The sequence below is a fragment of the Hemiscyllium ocellatum genome, chromosome 31 (genome assembly GCF_020745735.1).
Source record: "Hemiscyllium ocellatum isolate sHemOce1 chromosome 31, sHemOce1.pat.X.cur, whole genome shotgun sequence".
Taxonomy (NCBI): domain Eukaryota; kingdom Metazoa; phylum Chordata; class Chondrichthyes; order Orectolobiformes; family Hemiscylliidae; genus Hemiscyllium; species Hemiscyllium ocellatum.
Genome location: NC_083431.1, coordinates 14,014,596 through 14,031,151, shown reverse-complemented (window position 1 = coordinate 14,031,151; position 16,556 = coordinate 14,014,596). Strand labels below are relative to the sequence as shown.

General features: G+C 40.5%; 1 protein-coding gene across 1 annotated transcript in view; it reads right to left on the bottom strand.

Annotated features, from left to right (window-relative positions):
• sgsm2 (small G protein signaling modulator 2) overlaps positions 1-16,556 on the bottom strand; it is a 205,217-nt gene that overhangs the window by 158,844 nt on the left and 29,817 nt on the right. The window contains exon 2 of the mRNA XM_060847946.1: positions 16,166-16,241. Coding sequence (XP_060703929.1) covers positions 16,166-16,241 — 76 coding nt within the window. The remainder of the gene's footprint in view (positions 1-16,165; positions 16,242-16,556) is intronic.

Below are 16,556 nucleotides of genomic sequence, written 5' to 3'. Positions count from 1 at the left end.
TGAAGTTTGCTCTTTGCACTTCACCTACATATTTCACTTTTAAGATATACAGGAGTTGAAATTTCCTCTGGTTCAAGGTCATCAAAAGCTAAGTGCCCTGTATTTTTAAAATTCACCAGTAACTGCCTAACACTATCAATCGCCCTACTGCCATTTCAGTCTAAGCATGAGGCCAAAACTCAATAGTTTTGGGGGTTATCATTGATCAGAAACTTAATTGGATCTGCTATATACATACTGTGGTTATAAGGGCAGATCAAAAGCTGAGAATTCTCTGATAAGTGACTCACTTCCTGACTCCCCATTGTCTACCTACCTTCCAAAAGGCACAGGTTAGAAGTTTGATGAATACTCTCCACTTGCCTGGATGAGTGCAGCTCCAACGTCATCCATTTGACAGATAGTCCAAACACCACCTTCATCATACAGTTACTCCCCCATCAGCACAGTGTCAGCAGTGTGTACATATCTCCAACATGCGCTGCAGCAACTTGTCAAGGCTCCTTAGTACATTTCAAACCTACAATCTCTGCAACCTAGTCACATAGCAACACCACACCTGCAAACAGCATCAAGGTTAGAAGGATGAATCAGGCTTTAGGTAGCACCAAGGCTTGTGATTTCTGTTTCTGTCTCTGCCTCTGCCTGCAAGCCACCTGCCATCCTATTGTTCCTTCATTTTCACAGGTTCAAACTCCTGGAGCTCCTTTCCTAACAGCCAGCATTGTGAAGGCACTTCACATGGACTGAAGTTGTTCAAGAAAGAATTTTCTCAAAGGCAATTAGTGTAGGTAATGAATGCTGGCTGTGTCAGTGATTCCCACATCCCACGATTGACCACGAGTACATTCATTGAATCCAGAGTTCCCTTCCCAAGCATCCACTCTGCTACTAAGAATATGACCTCCCAGTTGGGTAATATCACATGTCTTTGATACCATACCTCCACTTGCACTAAAATCTTAATTCATAACTACATTGGTTTGATTTCTCTTTTATTTTTCTGGTCAGCCTCGCTACTTCCAATAATTGGAAAGCTTTTAGACTAGATTCCCTACAGTGTGGAAATAGGCCCTTTGGCCCAACAAGTCCACACTGACCCTCTGAAGAGTAACCCACCCAGTCTCATTTCCCTCTGACTAATGCACCTAACACTATGGGTAACTTAGCATGACCAATTCACCTGGCTTGCACATTTTTGGGCTGTGGGAGGAAACCGGAGCACCCGGAGGAAACCCACGCAGACATGGGGAGAATGTGCAAACCCCACAAAGACATGTGCTCAACTCCAGAATCTTGCAACCCAGTAGCCTGGTCCTTTACAAAGTTTTTTAGTTTCTTCATGCTGCAGTGAATTGATTTCAAAATCCCAGGCCTCTGTGACCTTGTCTGATCCTCTCTCAGGCACCTCTTCTCCTCATATAAGCTCCATGCAAACTTCACTCCACTGTTATCTCATTGCCCTTCATTCTCCTGTTCCTTCCACCTTATGATTGAAAACCAACTTTTCAACCATCATGCACTGCCCTCTGGAACTTATTCCTTAATTCCCTCCACTTTGCCTAATGTTTTGCTTGATTTTAAAAGTCCTGTTAAAAAAAAACACTTCTTTTTTGTCTTCAATGCAACCAATTGCATAAGCTGCGTTGAAGAAGACTATACAAAAGTCTGTGCATTTGCAAATCAAATAAACAAACACTTTCTATCTGTGGAAACTGTATTCACTCCTGTTAACTGCTTCACTTCAGCTGTTAATTCCGGTTCTTTGCACATTCGACTATGTTTACAGATGAAATCACACATTCGCCTGTGTGGTGACAGATGACTTATTTTGCTCAAAAATACCAAATAAAAAGTAACACTGTATAACATTTTGAGTGTGTGCTATTTCTATGACGCAAATACTGAAATTAAACTCAATGTTCATAGACTCAGACATTTACAGCACAGTAGGAAGCCATTTGGCCATTGTCTCTTTGCTGATCAACAAAGATCTGACTACACTAATCTAATTTTTCAGCACTTGGCCTGGAGCCCTGGAGGCTATGGTAATGCAAGTTAAAATCTAAATACCATTTGCAAATATTTCTGACTCAATCCCACTTTTACACAACAAGTTCTGAACTCCCATCACCTTCTGAGTAAAAGTAAAATCTCTTCTCTAAGCTTTTTACCTCAAATCTCTGCCCTGGTTACTGGCCCCTCTACTCATGGAAAAAATGCCTTCTTGTGCACCTTATCTATGCCCCTCAGAATTTTATACATCTCTATCAGGACCCCTACCAACATTCCCTGCTCCAAGGAAAACAACCCCAGCATACTCAATCTTCCCCCAAAGCTCAGACCTTCCATCATCCTGTTAAATAATCTCTTCACCCTCTGTAACAGAATCAAATACTTCCTATAGTTTATGGTGATGAGAACTCCTTGCAGTGCTCTAGTTGCATCCTACCTAATGTTTCAACAGTTCCAGAATGACCTCCCTGATTCTGTATTGTTATAAACGCAAGAATCCCATTTTCCTTCTTACCAACCTGTGCTGCTATCTTCAAGAATTCATGGATATGCACAACAAGATCACTCTGCTCCTCAGTCCTTGCAGGGGTCCGACTACTCGGTATAATCTCGTTAGCTCTTTCCAAGTACATAACGTCACATTTTCAGGTTGAGCTCTATTTACCATTGCTCTGCTCACCTGACTAGTCTGTTGAAATCCTCCTGCATTCCAGTCAAGTTTGTTAAAGCACACTGCAAACAAACAGCAAAGGCCCCCAAAACTAACCCTCTGAGAATTCCAATACCAACAGACTTCCAGTGATAGTAACATTCTTGTACCATCACTCTTGATTTCTTGCCTCTCAGCCATTTTTGGGTCTTACGTGCCACTTTGTCTTGGATCCTATGGACTCTTACTTTCCTGAGCAGTCTGCTGTGAGGAGCTATTTCAAATGTCTGGCTAAAGTCCATATAAACCACTTCAAATGCATTATCTCATTAACACTCCTGGCTATGCTCCAACAAAACTCATGAAGGTTCAAACTACCCAGAAGGAAGTAGCTCATTTGATTGGCACAATGTCCACTACCAGTCATAAGGAATTCTTAGCTGTAAGGCAAAAGCTGGAAACAGGTATTACACCTTTACTTGTCTTTTGTGCCTTTAAGCCTTAAAGGTTTCCATTAACTTTCCACCTCTTCCTGGTTATGGGTGCTACAAACATTCCCCTGGTATCAAATTGTACTGCTCCATTCCCTCCTGATCTTAGACGTAGAACACCTTGAGATGACTTGACAGGGTGGATACAGAAAGAAGATGGGAGGGGTTAGAACTTGGGGATAGCTTAAAAATACTGGCTCTTCTGTTTAAGACAGAGAGGAAATCACTGATTTTCCCCCTTTCAGAGAGATGAGAACCTTTGGAAATGTCTTCGCCAGATAGCAATGGAGGCAGAGTCACTGAACATTCTTTAAAACAGAAGTAGGAAGATCCTTGACTAACAAAGGAGTGAATGTTTAAGATGGGTAGGTGGGAATTTGGAGTGAGGACTACAATCAGATCAGCCATGATTTTATTTAATGGTGGAACAGGTTTAAGGGTCAAATGCCTACTCCTGCTTCTAATTCATATCTTTGTTATTTATGTCATGTCACTCACTGCATCCAATCCAAAAAGGAAAGACAAAAAAGGGCATAGAGGAGAAAGGACCCCACAGAAAGATGGAAAAGATAGAGACAAGCAGGATAAAGACAGAGACTGAAGCAAAAAAGCCCACAAAAAAAATTCTCCAATTTAATATGCATAGCACCAGAAGAGACCATAGTAACAGGATGACAAATTTACATTGACAGTTCATTACAACATGGGCATCAGCATTTCTAAATGAAAAACATTGATAGCAAATGCACACTGACTTACAATTTACACATATACAAGCACACACAGAGAATGAATGCAATGGTCTTTTAAAAACCTCAAATTGGAACGCTATTCTGTGAACTGCACATTGCATTATTGTTTAAGGTTCTCTGTTATCACACTGTGTACAGGTATTTTGAAGGAACTGCAACATTAATGTTAACCCTTGCAAACTTGACTTTGCTCTCTTAAAACCGGAGAGATTTACCTTGGTTCTCAGGCATTTATTTTTTAAATTGAAAACTGGACAATCGTCACTAATTGTCTCAGGTGAAATGCACAAGGCAAGGTTATTTAAGCTGTGGGTGGAGGAGGCCAAGTGTTTGTTCCTTTAAAAAAATTTATAGATTGTAGGAATTAATATTAACACTGACACTCATTCAACAGGTCTGTATGCTAAATGGAAAGCTTCCCACTCACTCCTTTGTCAAACTGTGTACGTGTACTGTTCTGACATCAATTCCACCTTTGAATGCCGGGGGCTTGGCTGACCTTTTCATCAAGTCTTTAGCTGATGAGTTAAGCATTACCTATTGTCAACTGTATTACATCAATTGTCTTACATATGGCAAATGCAAGCAATTCAAATGCGCATGCAATTGCAATGCGTGTGTATTCATATTATTGTGATGCCAGTTTCTCCCTTTTCCCTGCCTGATGCATTAGCTCCTGATGCGCAGTTTTAAGGACATGGGTTGCCCTCCTGCACTTGCCACTCCTGAGGCACAAACCATGGACAGCTTGGTTCTCATCCAACCTACAGAGATGCAAAACTCCAACACAACAGTTAGCTGGAGAGGAAGCTGGTCATTTTTCTCCAAGTCCAGGGGCACCAAGATTAATTGCTGAAACCACTTTGGGTTTGCAGATACCATGGGTTGACCTTGTAATTTTGCTCTGGTTATTCAACTCCTTAAATAAGTAATTTCTTAAGTTTCCTCCTCAGTCTCTTAGCCAAACAATACTGCCTCACAAGAATAGTCTGCTCCATAATCTCGGTCATTGTAGCTTTTTACGCAATTATTTCCACAGCAACATGTGTTAGATTAAGAGCTCAGTGAGGACAACCGGGGCTTGTAATCATAAAATATAGCATTTTGAATTTAAAACATCCCAAAGAGTACTACCAGATAAAATATAACAAACTGCATCATGAGTTTAGGCTTTCATCATAAGTTTGTGAAACATTTTGGCTTTAAAACATTTCCCAAAAGCCATAAGAACAGCAGAAGTGAAAAGGTTTTAACAAACAAATTCCAAAGCCTAGGGTTTACACATTTGAAGGCATGACCTTCTCATGATTGATGAAGGAAATCAGTAATGCAAAACAGGACAGACTTTTGTTTTATTATTCACTCATGGGATGAGGGCATCATTGGCTGGGCCAGCATTTATTGCCCAGAGGACAGTTAAGAGCCAATGACATTGCTGTGGGTCTGGAATCACATTCAGGCTAGACCAAGTAAGGATGGCAATTTTCTTCCCTAAAAGGACATTTGTGAACTAGATGGGTTTTTTCCGACAATTGACAATGGTCACCATCAGACTCTTAATTCCAGGTTTTATTATAAATTAAATTCAAATTTCACTAGCTGTCACGGCAGGAGTCGAGCCTGGGTCTTGAGAACATTATATGGATCTTTGGATTAACGGTCCAGCGATAATACCACTAGGCCATCACCTGCCTTTGGGGACTGTGAAGAACAGGGTTATATTGCTGGAGAAGGTTCTAGCAATAGGGTAAGGGAGGCAAAGGCCCAACTCACTAGATTTCTAACATACTAATATGCCATCCTCAAATTTTACATTTACAGTTTCCTCGGACATTATGATGTAAATCCAACAGATCAGGTACTTTGGACATGGTAATCTGCAATGAAGCAATTTAATAAATGATCTTACAGTAAAAGATCCCCTGTAAAACAGTGATCATAATAGAGGCATAGAGGTGTACACCATGGAAACAGACCCTTCGTCCCAACTCAGCCATACTGACTAGATAACCTAAATTCATCTAGTCTCCTTTGCCAGGATTTGGCCTTTATCCTTCTAAACTTTTCCTAATGGTTACCAGTTTATTGTACTTTCAGCACATGAAATACTGACTTTTTTCCAGCATTGATCAAGGAAATTGTAAAATTATTCGGCCAAGTTAATTTTGCAATCTTTCACAAAGAAAGAAGTGAAAACAACAAATAGCTGAGATGCAAAAGCAAAATATTGCAGACACTCAATATTTGGAAATCTGTTTCAACTGTGATCTGGAGCCACCTACCAAAAGCGGTTGAAACAGTTTCAAAAGTCACTTTTAAAGGGTAAATAATCAAAGAAAAACCATGATTCAGAGGACAAAGAGTAGAGAAATGAGGATAAACAGCTAGCTGTTCTAAAGGGTACAAGATGTGATCTCAGAGATTTATAAAACCATGAGGGGCATGGACAGGATAAATAGACGGGTCTTTTTCCTGGGCTGGGGAAGTCCAGAACTAGGGGGCATGACTTTAGGGTGAGCGGGGAAAGATATAAAAGGAACGTAAGGGGCACCTTTTCCATACAGAGGGTGGTGCCTGTATGGAATGAGCTGCCAGAGGAAGTGGTGGAGGCTATTACCATTACAACATTTAAAAGGCATCTGGATGGGTATATGAAGAGGAGGGTTGAGAGAGATATGGGCCAAGTGCTAGCAAATGGGACTAGATTAGGTTGGGATATCTGGACGGCATGGACGAGTTAGACCTCTATGAAATGCTCAAAAGGTCAGGTAGCATCTATATGAAGAAACAGTGTCAACCTTTCAGTTCAATGACTTTTCTGTCGCTAAAGTATAACATACAGATAAAGCAGACACAGAGTAGAATATGGAAGATATGATAAACTGAATGCTAAGCTTCGAGTGTGAGAAACTTGGGCCAGAAACAACTATGCATAACTTAAATAAGGGTACTACAAAGGAATGAGGGTGGTATTAGCTGGAGTTAACAGGAAAAGGGGTTCAACAACAAAGATGGTTAGGAAAGGTGGCAGATGCTTAATAAAATAATTGCTGACTCGCGCAGCAAATACATATACCAGTGAGAAAGGAGGATTGTAGGAAGGGAATAAGGCCAGCCAACTCTGCTCCTACATCCTATTGGCTGAAGGAAACATATATATTTCAATAGCCACTCAGACAAATTTAATTAGGGCTGAAAGATTTTACACTTGATGATTGTTGTCTGGGATCTAATCCATCAAAAGCTAAAAAGTATAAATATTTGATCAGTGTCCAGAAAGTTAAAATGAGTCTCAGTTAGATTGAAGGAAAACGATTGAAAGCCAACAAGTGAAAAGTCAATGGCTCAAATTAGTCATAAATCAAAGACAGGAACTGTAGCAAACGCTTTCAATCTTACACCATAATGATGGCAGATATCAATGCAAAGGTGATTCTAGAGCAAGGAAATCTGACTAGTGAACAATTATATGCCTAAGTATGCATTAGTTAAAAGCAGTGGCTGGGCAACAGCAGCTAGAATGATCTGGTAAAGCCAGGACTGAGATGTTCCCAATGCCATTTGAACACCTTAACCACAGTCACAATGAGAACACTCAGTTGGGGGATTTGAGATGGAGACTGAACATACATCATTACCCATTGAGAAGACAATTAAAGTTTAAGGACAGAAAGTTAGACCAAGATATCGAGATACACAGACAAGAGCGATATGTAGTATGCAAGAGAACACGAGAGTGAGAGAGACAGAGAGACAACAAGTGAGCCAGAAAGTGAGACAGAGAAAAAGAAACAGGGTTTCAACTTCAAAAATTAGAACTGCAGTTACAAGCTAAAAGTTAAATAGACAGAAACCACGAGGGAAAACTCCACACCACCCCCCCAACCTCCCACCAGCCCCCAGAATCCAGCCAAAGAGATAGAAAGTTGAAATCCTTACTCACCACCTTTGAAAAGGGCACAAGACAGCTATGACATCCCCAAGAAGTGTAGACACTCACGACTCTGGGCCAGTTAACTGGGAAGCTCAATAACTTTATGCCTTGCTAAGCCCTGGACTTCCAACCAAGGCAAACTCTCAGAAAGCTCTAGGAGCATTATCCTCACAGGAAATATCCTTGTGCCCCTATCAGAAAGTGAACAAGTCCATCAAAGGATGTGGGACAAAACAGGGACATAGAAAGGTCCCAAACCTTGCAGAAAAATTTGAAAGAAGCCGATATCCTGCTGGTTGAGCAGAAGATCTGGCAAACCAACACCAACTGGAAGAATTTAGAGAGAGACCAGAGAGCTCTCCAGATTGGCAAACAAATGGTGAAGGAGATACCTCACCTGGTGAAAGAGCTACAGTAAAACATCAGGAGCTGGATAGCCACCCAAGGGCAGGAGTATCCCACAGGATTTGCTACCAATCGGGGACCAACTCCACACTGGAAACAGAACAAGGGAAGCTCCACTACACTTGTGACCGCCAGAGGATACATTCAAGTGAAGGCAACACAGAATCTAACACAGAAACTAGTCAACCACCAAGTGTCTACCAGATCAGGAAACATTTCTTCTTTTACAAAAACAGAAATTGCTGGAAAAGCTCAGCAGGTCTGGCAGCATCTGTGGAGAGAGATCAGATTTAAGGTTTCAGTTCGAGTAACCCTTCCTCAGAACTAGTCACTTGACCAGAAACCTTAATTCTAATTTCTCGCCATGGATATTGTCAGACCTTTTCCAGCAATTTCTGTTTTTGTTTCGGATTTACAGCATCCATAGATATTTCGGTTTTTACATTTTTCTTTCACGGTTTCCATTACAGTATTGTTTCCCCAATCATTTAGTGCTAGTCTACAGCATACCTAATGCTGGGGGATAGTAAGTTTCTACAGAAATACTATGAAACTGGTTAACAGTCAAACAAAAAACTAGATAAATAACTCCCATACATTATTAACCTAACTATTACTTGCGGCTTGTTTTATTATTTGAACTAATAACTGATGTAGTCTTTGTAAAGAACATACATAATTTTCTGTCTTTCTGATTGTGCTTGAAAAAGAAAAAGAACTGTTTTAAACCTAAGGCTTGCAGAAGGGATTGTTGCACTTTTAAAAAGCAAGCTATAGCATTTATTGTAGGTGCTGTTTTTCTGTTGCTTGTTCAAGCAGTGGGGACAAGTTACTGCAGATGTACTGGCACCAGGGACTGCATACAAAGTGGGATTTGGCCAGTAATAAGAAGTTGATTGTTCTGTGGAATATTTATCAATGAAAAACGCTTTCTGTCTGTGAACAACCATATGATTGGCTCCCAGGTGGCTGAACAGCTTGTGGGTGTGAGCAAGCTGGTCAGAAGCTTTTGGTCCTATGAAAGGGGAGGGGTTGTACTTTTCTCTGCAATAGAAGCATCCAAAGACCAAAGAAAGCCTCACCAGTTGCTGTAAACTGTAGTTTTTAATCAATAATTCAGACTTTATCAGTTGTGAACTAGTCACCCTGTGGTTCCTGGAAGCAAGTGAAAGTAGTTAGAGAAGCAGGAAGTCTTAGCATGCCAAAACAATCTTCTCAGTGAAGCCCGTGAACAAAGACCATGGAATTACCTTCCCAGGTTCTCCTTCACCCATAATACCAATGTTCTTGTATTTGTCTGTAATGTGGATTCCATACACATAGGAGGAATGCAATTTCACTTGAGAGGGTGCAGAGGAAATTTATCAAGATGTTGCTTGGGCTGAAGAGTTTTAGTTATTGGATAGAATGGGATCATTTTCCTTATGCACCTGTATGGGCAGTTTTCCAGGGTTCTGGGGGGTGGGGGAGGAAGCGGGGAGAAGAGGGAGCAGCATTGGGGTTAGAGTTGCAACCAGCCATCTTACACATTAATGGCTCATGGTGGTTTACACATAGTTAGGAGCTACTTATTGGTATAAATTACAATCCTTGTTAAGTCCAGAAACCAGTCTGGTGTTTTTGGGCATCCTAAATCCAAAAGACAGGGGTAAATTGGGAATTTTGTGAATGATTATAAATTCTTTAACTTTTATGACCACTGCAGGAATAGTGAGGCTTGATTTTCAGAACGCTATTCCAGTGAGGATAACATCTTCTAGATATTTTAATCAACCTGTTTAGGCCTGTTATGACACACCTTTGGAGCAGGTGGGATCTTCTTTCTGGGCCAGAGGTTGTATCACTATCACCACAGCACAGCTTATTCTGGTGTTGACCACCAATTATATTAACATCTATTATATTAAGACCAATTTTTTGCAAGGTTTGTAGCTCAGGTTGAGGTTTAGGGTGAATCCAGCAGTCGATCTGATTAAGTGTAGTTTAGTTGCATAGGTCTTTTTTCATGAAGTTCATTTCCTTTGTGGCCACTGATGGAAATCAGTAGGCAACAAACAAACAGCCATCACTGATATCTGTGTGGCATGGCACTTTTAGCAACATGAGACAACTATTTACCTTTGTGTCCCACAGGTATTACAACCTGGTAACAGGCGGCCAGCTTATCTTTCTCCCCATTGACATTTCTCCTCTTCTTTTAGATGAATAGTCAACTAAATCAATGTAACTTCCCTATCCTCATATCCTTTTATTTCTTTTCCTCCAATTACCTTTCTAAATTATCACATGGTAAATTGCACTTAAAATAAGGTTTACTCTGTAATCTTCCTTTCAATATAGTCAGACTAAACTAATATTCCATTAAATATTACAATGCACTTTCTGACAGAGGTGACTTCTAATACACGCGCTGTTTATAGCCCTTTATAAATGAAGAATAGGAAACCATCAGTTTGCAACCCCCTCAATAAACCATTTTTACAGCTTCCCAATGGAGGTAAGCTACAATTTATACTACTTCTGCAGTACCACACAGAAAATAATCTGGATTACTGCCAAATATTATTGAAATTGAAGGCTATCAGAGCAGAAGATAATCATTATTTTACATCTTAATTGCCTGCTTTCAAAAATTCCAATCTTGCCTTTTATTGTAGTCATTTCTGAGTACCCTGATCTATCCAACAATTGTGAAACAATGTTGCAGCACCAACAATCTGCAAAAATCACAAACTCTAATTTAGGACTAGTGCTTTCACCTAGTTACAAAAGCAATGATAATGATTCCATTTAACTCAAACTTTCAGAATTTTATTCCCAATAAGAATTAAAGCAAGAATTCTGCTTGAAAAAAAATCTATATTAAATGCAAAACCTTCATTTAGAGTCTGATTTCTTGAAGAGTTAATATGATAATCAATCAGGAACCAAACTCAAAAATCCCTGCTGAACAGCTTTGGTTTCCTAAGTGCCTGTTTGGTGAGATAAAGGGCAGGAGAGAATGTTCATGTATAAGCTCCAATATGTTCCATTTACAAAATTTGTAAATCACGCAGAGGGTGGTACATGTATAGAATGAGATGCCAGGGGAAGTGGTGGAGCCTGGTATAATTGCAACTTTTAAAAGACATCTGGATGGGTATATGAATAGGAAGGGTTTGGAGGGATATGGGCTGGGTGCTGGCAGGTGGGACTAAATTGGGTTGGGATATCTGGTCGACATGGACGGGTTGGACCGAAGGGTCTATTTCCATGCTGTACATCTCTACGACTCTATATAGATGAAACTGAGTTTTTAAAACCTTTGCCGTGTCCTAAAGGGCAGGAGTAGAGTTGAGGTCGGAGACTTGCTTTGGAAGGCTGAAAATACGTCAAAAAACCGTAATAACTGACACTTCCCATCATTAGACACAGTAACAAGTGGAAATGAATATTTTTAGTCAAAATTAAATTAGGTACCAAATATTTAATATAATCGTATGAGCTAAGTCTCCTTTATAAATAGTAAAAGACTGGCATTCAAACTTGCTATGCATCAATATTAATCCATCAGCCATTTCTAGCCTCTAAATTTTTCATGTTCAGTTTAAATCTGGTCAGACTGCCTGCACAAAATCTGAAATTACTTTATCCAAAAGTGGGTGTTCTTGAAGGCTTAGACCAACATATTGTAACTATAGCTAACTTTTCACTGTTTAGGACTATAACTGGAGTCTGCCAGAATGAGTGAGCTGCAATCAACCAGTTCTGCTATTCCAGTAGATCATAAGACCATAAGACATAGGAGTGGAAGTAAGGCCATTTGGCCCATCCAGTCCACTCTGCTATTCAATCATGGCTGATGGGCATTTCAACGCCACTTACCTGCAGTCTCCCTGTATCCCTTAATTCCATGCGAAATCAAGAATTTATCAATCTCTGCCTTGAACACATTTAATGTCCCAGCCTTCACTGCGCTCCATGGCAATGAACTCCACAGGCACACCACTCTCTGGCTGAAGAAATGTCTCATTTCCGTTCTAAATTGATCCCCTCTAATTCTCAGGTTGTGCCCACGGATCTTAATCTCCCTGCCTAAAGGAAACAAATTCCCAGTGTCCACCTGTTCTAAGCCATGCATTATCTTGTAATAGGTGACCATCTACTTTCAAACATTTGTTCCGTATTCTTTAACCTGACAATAAAAACAACCCACTCAATTTTGACATTTTCAAATGACGCTTCCACCAACCTCAAGAGGTTACCTGCTTTCTGACATCACCAATGAATGAGTTAGGTCTTATTTTAAGGCTACAGACTCATTATTCTGGGAAACAGGTTCTCTCAACATCTTTTTGACAAATTCTTTAACCATGTTGAACATCTCACCTTCTAACTGCAAGGGAATACAAACTTAGCCAATGCATTCAATGATTTAAGTTTCAGCTCCTGTACTATTCCAGTAAATCTGCACTGCTTCCTTACCAAGGATAAGATATCCACCCGTGGGGCATAAACAGATGGGGTCCATACAGAGCCCTGTAGAGTACACACGAGCAGGCACAGAAATCACTGGCCTGGTGCTGCTCCTGGCACAGCCCCCTGGCCCCAGCACTGTTACCTTGCTCCCAACCCAAACCCACTTTCAATGGGCACTCCCGAGAACCCTGGTTCTTGGGCCATGATGTAGCCCCACCCCCATGTCCCCACTATCATGAATTTCAGGGCCTGCTGACACATCTGCAACATCGTTCCTAACATTTTGCAAAACAGAAAGTTCAGGCCCTTATTCAGAATGCTTCACTCCAGAGAAAATACTTCCTCTCTCTCTCTTGCAAACTCCTTTAATCATTTTTAACACATTTTATTTTGCATGGAGACAGTTGGCCATGGTACAGCAGTTTCCAACTAATTAGTTCTGAGTGCACTGGAGACAGCTCCATGATAACAATGCATTAGTGTACATAGCAATTTGTAGCCCTGGGGAGTTACTGGCAAACTCTTGAGGTATAGTGCATACAGCGTGAATTATTAAAAAGACAACTTGTTCTTCAATAGAAAAACATGAACAGTAGGATGCTACATCCGTCTTTTCTAATATTAAAAGGAAGCTTCTGTGGTGTAAGTTTGAAAATTCTTCAGGAATCATTTGATTCAGTAGAAATTGAGCGCTCCCAAACCCGTACCTGAAAAAGCAACCAGGTCTATTTTACATTAGTTTTCAATATTTCTAGTCATAATAGATCAAATTGAAACTATTACTCACTCTGCCAGTGGCCCTGTTGAAGAGCAAGAATCTCACATGGCCAGACTGGTCTGGTCCAACCAAGGATGGTACCTGCTCCAGAGCCCTCAAGACCTCATCTATTCAGAGTTTCCCAAATTGCTCAACTGAAGCATTCTTAGTGAGAGCTCAGTGATTTTCTCCCTCCCAATCTATGGCCATGGAGGGAACACATGACAGGGGCTCTACAATAGTTAAATGAGCATTAAAGTTCAGGAGCTAATTACTTGCACAACGGTGATTCTTCATTTCCGCTACTCCTTCTGTTGATTAAAATTCAGCTGTTGCATAAATTCACATTTAGTTCTGGACTTGGTGTTGATATTTATATTTGCAGTAAAGTGCAGCAAAGGCTCAAAGTTGGAATAAAGATAATTCGATAACCATGGTGTTAGATGGAGAATAACCATCCTGTAACCTAATGAACAAAGGCAGCCCCAGAGGAAAGGGTTAGGATGAAAGTATTAGGATGAAAGTATTATGAATACTGCCAGAACACTGGAACTGTCATTGCTACAAGCTGGATACTGAGAGAATGATAACCCTTACTGTTAAGAAATTACCAAGGCAATGGTGGCTGCATTCTGTGAAGGCTGGGGAAGTATATAAACCTTTCCCACAATGTAACAAGCTAAATATATATTTTCAGAAATTGTTCCTAGTTGATCAGAAAAACAGGAACTTCAGTCCCATAATAATATGATATCTGACCCACTTAAAAAAAAATGGAAATAGGAATTTTAGAACATATGCTTTAATCATGCTTGGACTCCAGTGAATTAAGCTGAAAGCACAGTAAAGTGCAATCACCGAGTGGCCAAAGTAATAAGGTTTCACCACTACAAAATGAGCCTCAGGGTTCAGGTACACTCTTTCTGCTCCTCTCAGAAGTGGTGACAGTCTGCAACATAAAGTTACACAATTAGGGAAGTGGATGACTGGCATCCAAAGATTTGTTGCATCTATTTGCCAGAAATGTTAGAACCATAGATAGAAGAGTAGGCCTCATAATTCAATCCACGCTCACCCCATAATTTTGTTAGTCTTGGCAGTTCTATGCATTTAATTCCCAATCCCCTAAAAGCCTCACTTTGACCACAAGATCATAAGAAATAGCAAACGAAGTACGGTGCTCAGTCCCACGACCTTGCTCTGCCATTCAGTAGAACCATGATGACCTGACATTCTTCACATCCACTTTCCTGAATTTCCTCTGTCACCCTCGATTCTCTGACAATCAAGAATATATTGATCTCAGCCTTAAATATATGCGAGGACTCTACCGCCACACCTCTCTGTGGCAAGCAGTTCTAATGGCTCTCAACCCTCATGAGAGAAAAAAATTCCTCCTCATCTCAGCCTTAAATTGGCATCCTTTCTTCTGAGACTTTACTCTCTGGTCCTAGACTCTCTCATGAAGGGGAAAACATTCTCAGCATTTAAAATAAAAACTGAAGCTGCTGGAAAGCTCAGCAGGTCTGGCAGCATCTGCAGAGAGAAATCAAAGTTAACATTTCAGGTCCGGTGACCCTGCCACAAAACTATTCTGAGGAAGGGTCACCAGATCCAAAACGTTAACTTTGATTTCTCTCCACAGATGCTGCCAATCCTGCTGAGCTTTTCCAGCAGCTTTTGGTTTTATTTCTGATTTACAGCATGTGCAGTTCTTTCGGTATTTATTCTCAGCATTTACCCCGTCAAGCCTTTAAGAACCCTGTTTCAATAAGATCATGTTTCATTTTCAAAACTCCAGTGAGTACAGTCCAACCTGTTTCGCCTTTGATCATTGAGAATCCTCCATACTGGGAATCATTCTAGTGAGCCTCCTCTTCTAAAGTATCAATCATTTTGTTTAACAAGGCAAACGATTTAGATTTTTTTTAAGATTTCTTAGTCTGGAAACAGGCCCTTCGGCCCAATCAGTCCACACCGACACTCCGAAAAGTAATCCACCCAGACCCATTTTGCCTCTGACTAATGCACCTAACACTATGGGCAATTTTAGCATGGCCAATTCACCTGACCTGACACCTTTGGATTGTGGGAAGAAACTGGAGCACCCGGAGGAAACCCACTCAGACACGGGGAGAATGTGCAAACTCCACATAGACAGTTGCCAGAGGCTGGAACTGAACCTGGGACTCTGGTGCTGCGAGGCAGCAGTGCTAACCACTGTGCCACCATGCCGATTGTGTACCCAATAAATCTTCTGATACAAAGCAAAGAAAACGTACCCAAATCCATTGAACAGTTCCACAATTACAAATTAATCTTTTGTGTACTGATACTGAGATCATGTCAATCTTTTCTTAACACAGGTATGATGTCTCAAAGCCAATAAACGTGGGTCTGGTGCATTTGAGATCTTGCCAATTTTTGGGTTGGGTAGTTAAGGCTGGGCTGGGTGATAAAAAATTCAGGAAAAGACAATCTGATAACTAGTCAATGAACCAGAGCATCAATACAGCACCCACGCAACTAAGTAATTAGTTATTTCACTACTCTACTAATTAAAATTCATGCACAGCCACTTTTAAAGTGTCCAATTTTAAGATGGTTGGATTTGAGACGTGCCTGTATATCTAAACTTATTTAATCATCCATTTTTAATATGCACTTTCTGACCACAAGCAAGTTGCATTTGAAGCTACTTACTACACAAGGCAATGATATGACTGCTGTCCTCATGCACAAATTTCCTGGTGACAGCTTCCTCCATGATTTGTTTCACCTGAAATAACATAAAAAGAAGACAACTTAGACAATACTTCTCTGCATGGTATTTTAAGGATCAAAGTTTGTACTGTTGTATAATAATTCATATAAGAATCAATTTTTTTTATTTTGGCTCAGGGACAATTGGGGAAGCAAGGTCTGGCTGCATTTTGCTGCAGTGGGAGTCATAATTCAGGCTGCTCTTAGACAAGTCTAGATCTGCTGACCACAAACAAGTCTCTGCAAAAAATGTGTGGCAGTTCTGAGCCAGCAGTTCTGGCATCAGCCCACTCCAGACCAACAGAAATCAGCTGAAACTCCAGTCTTTTAT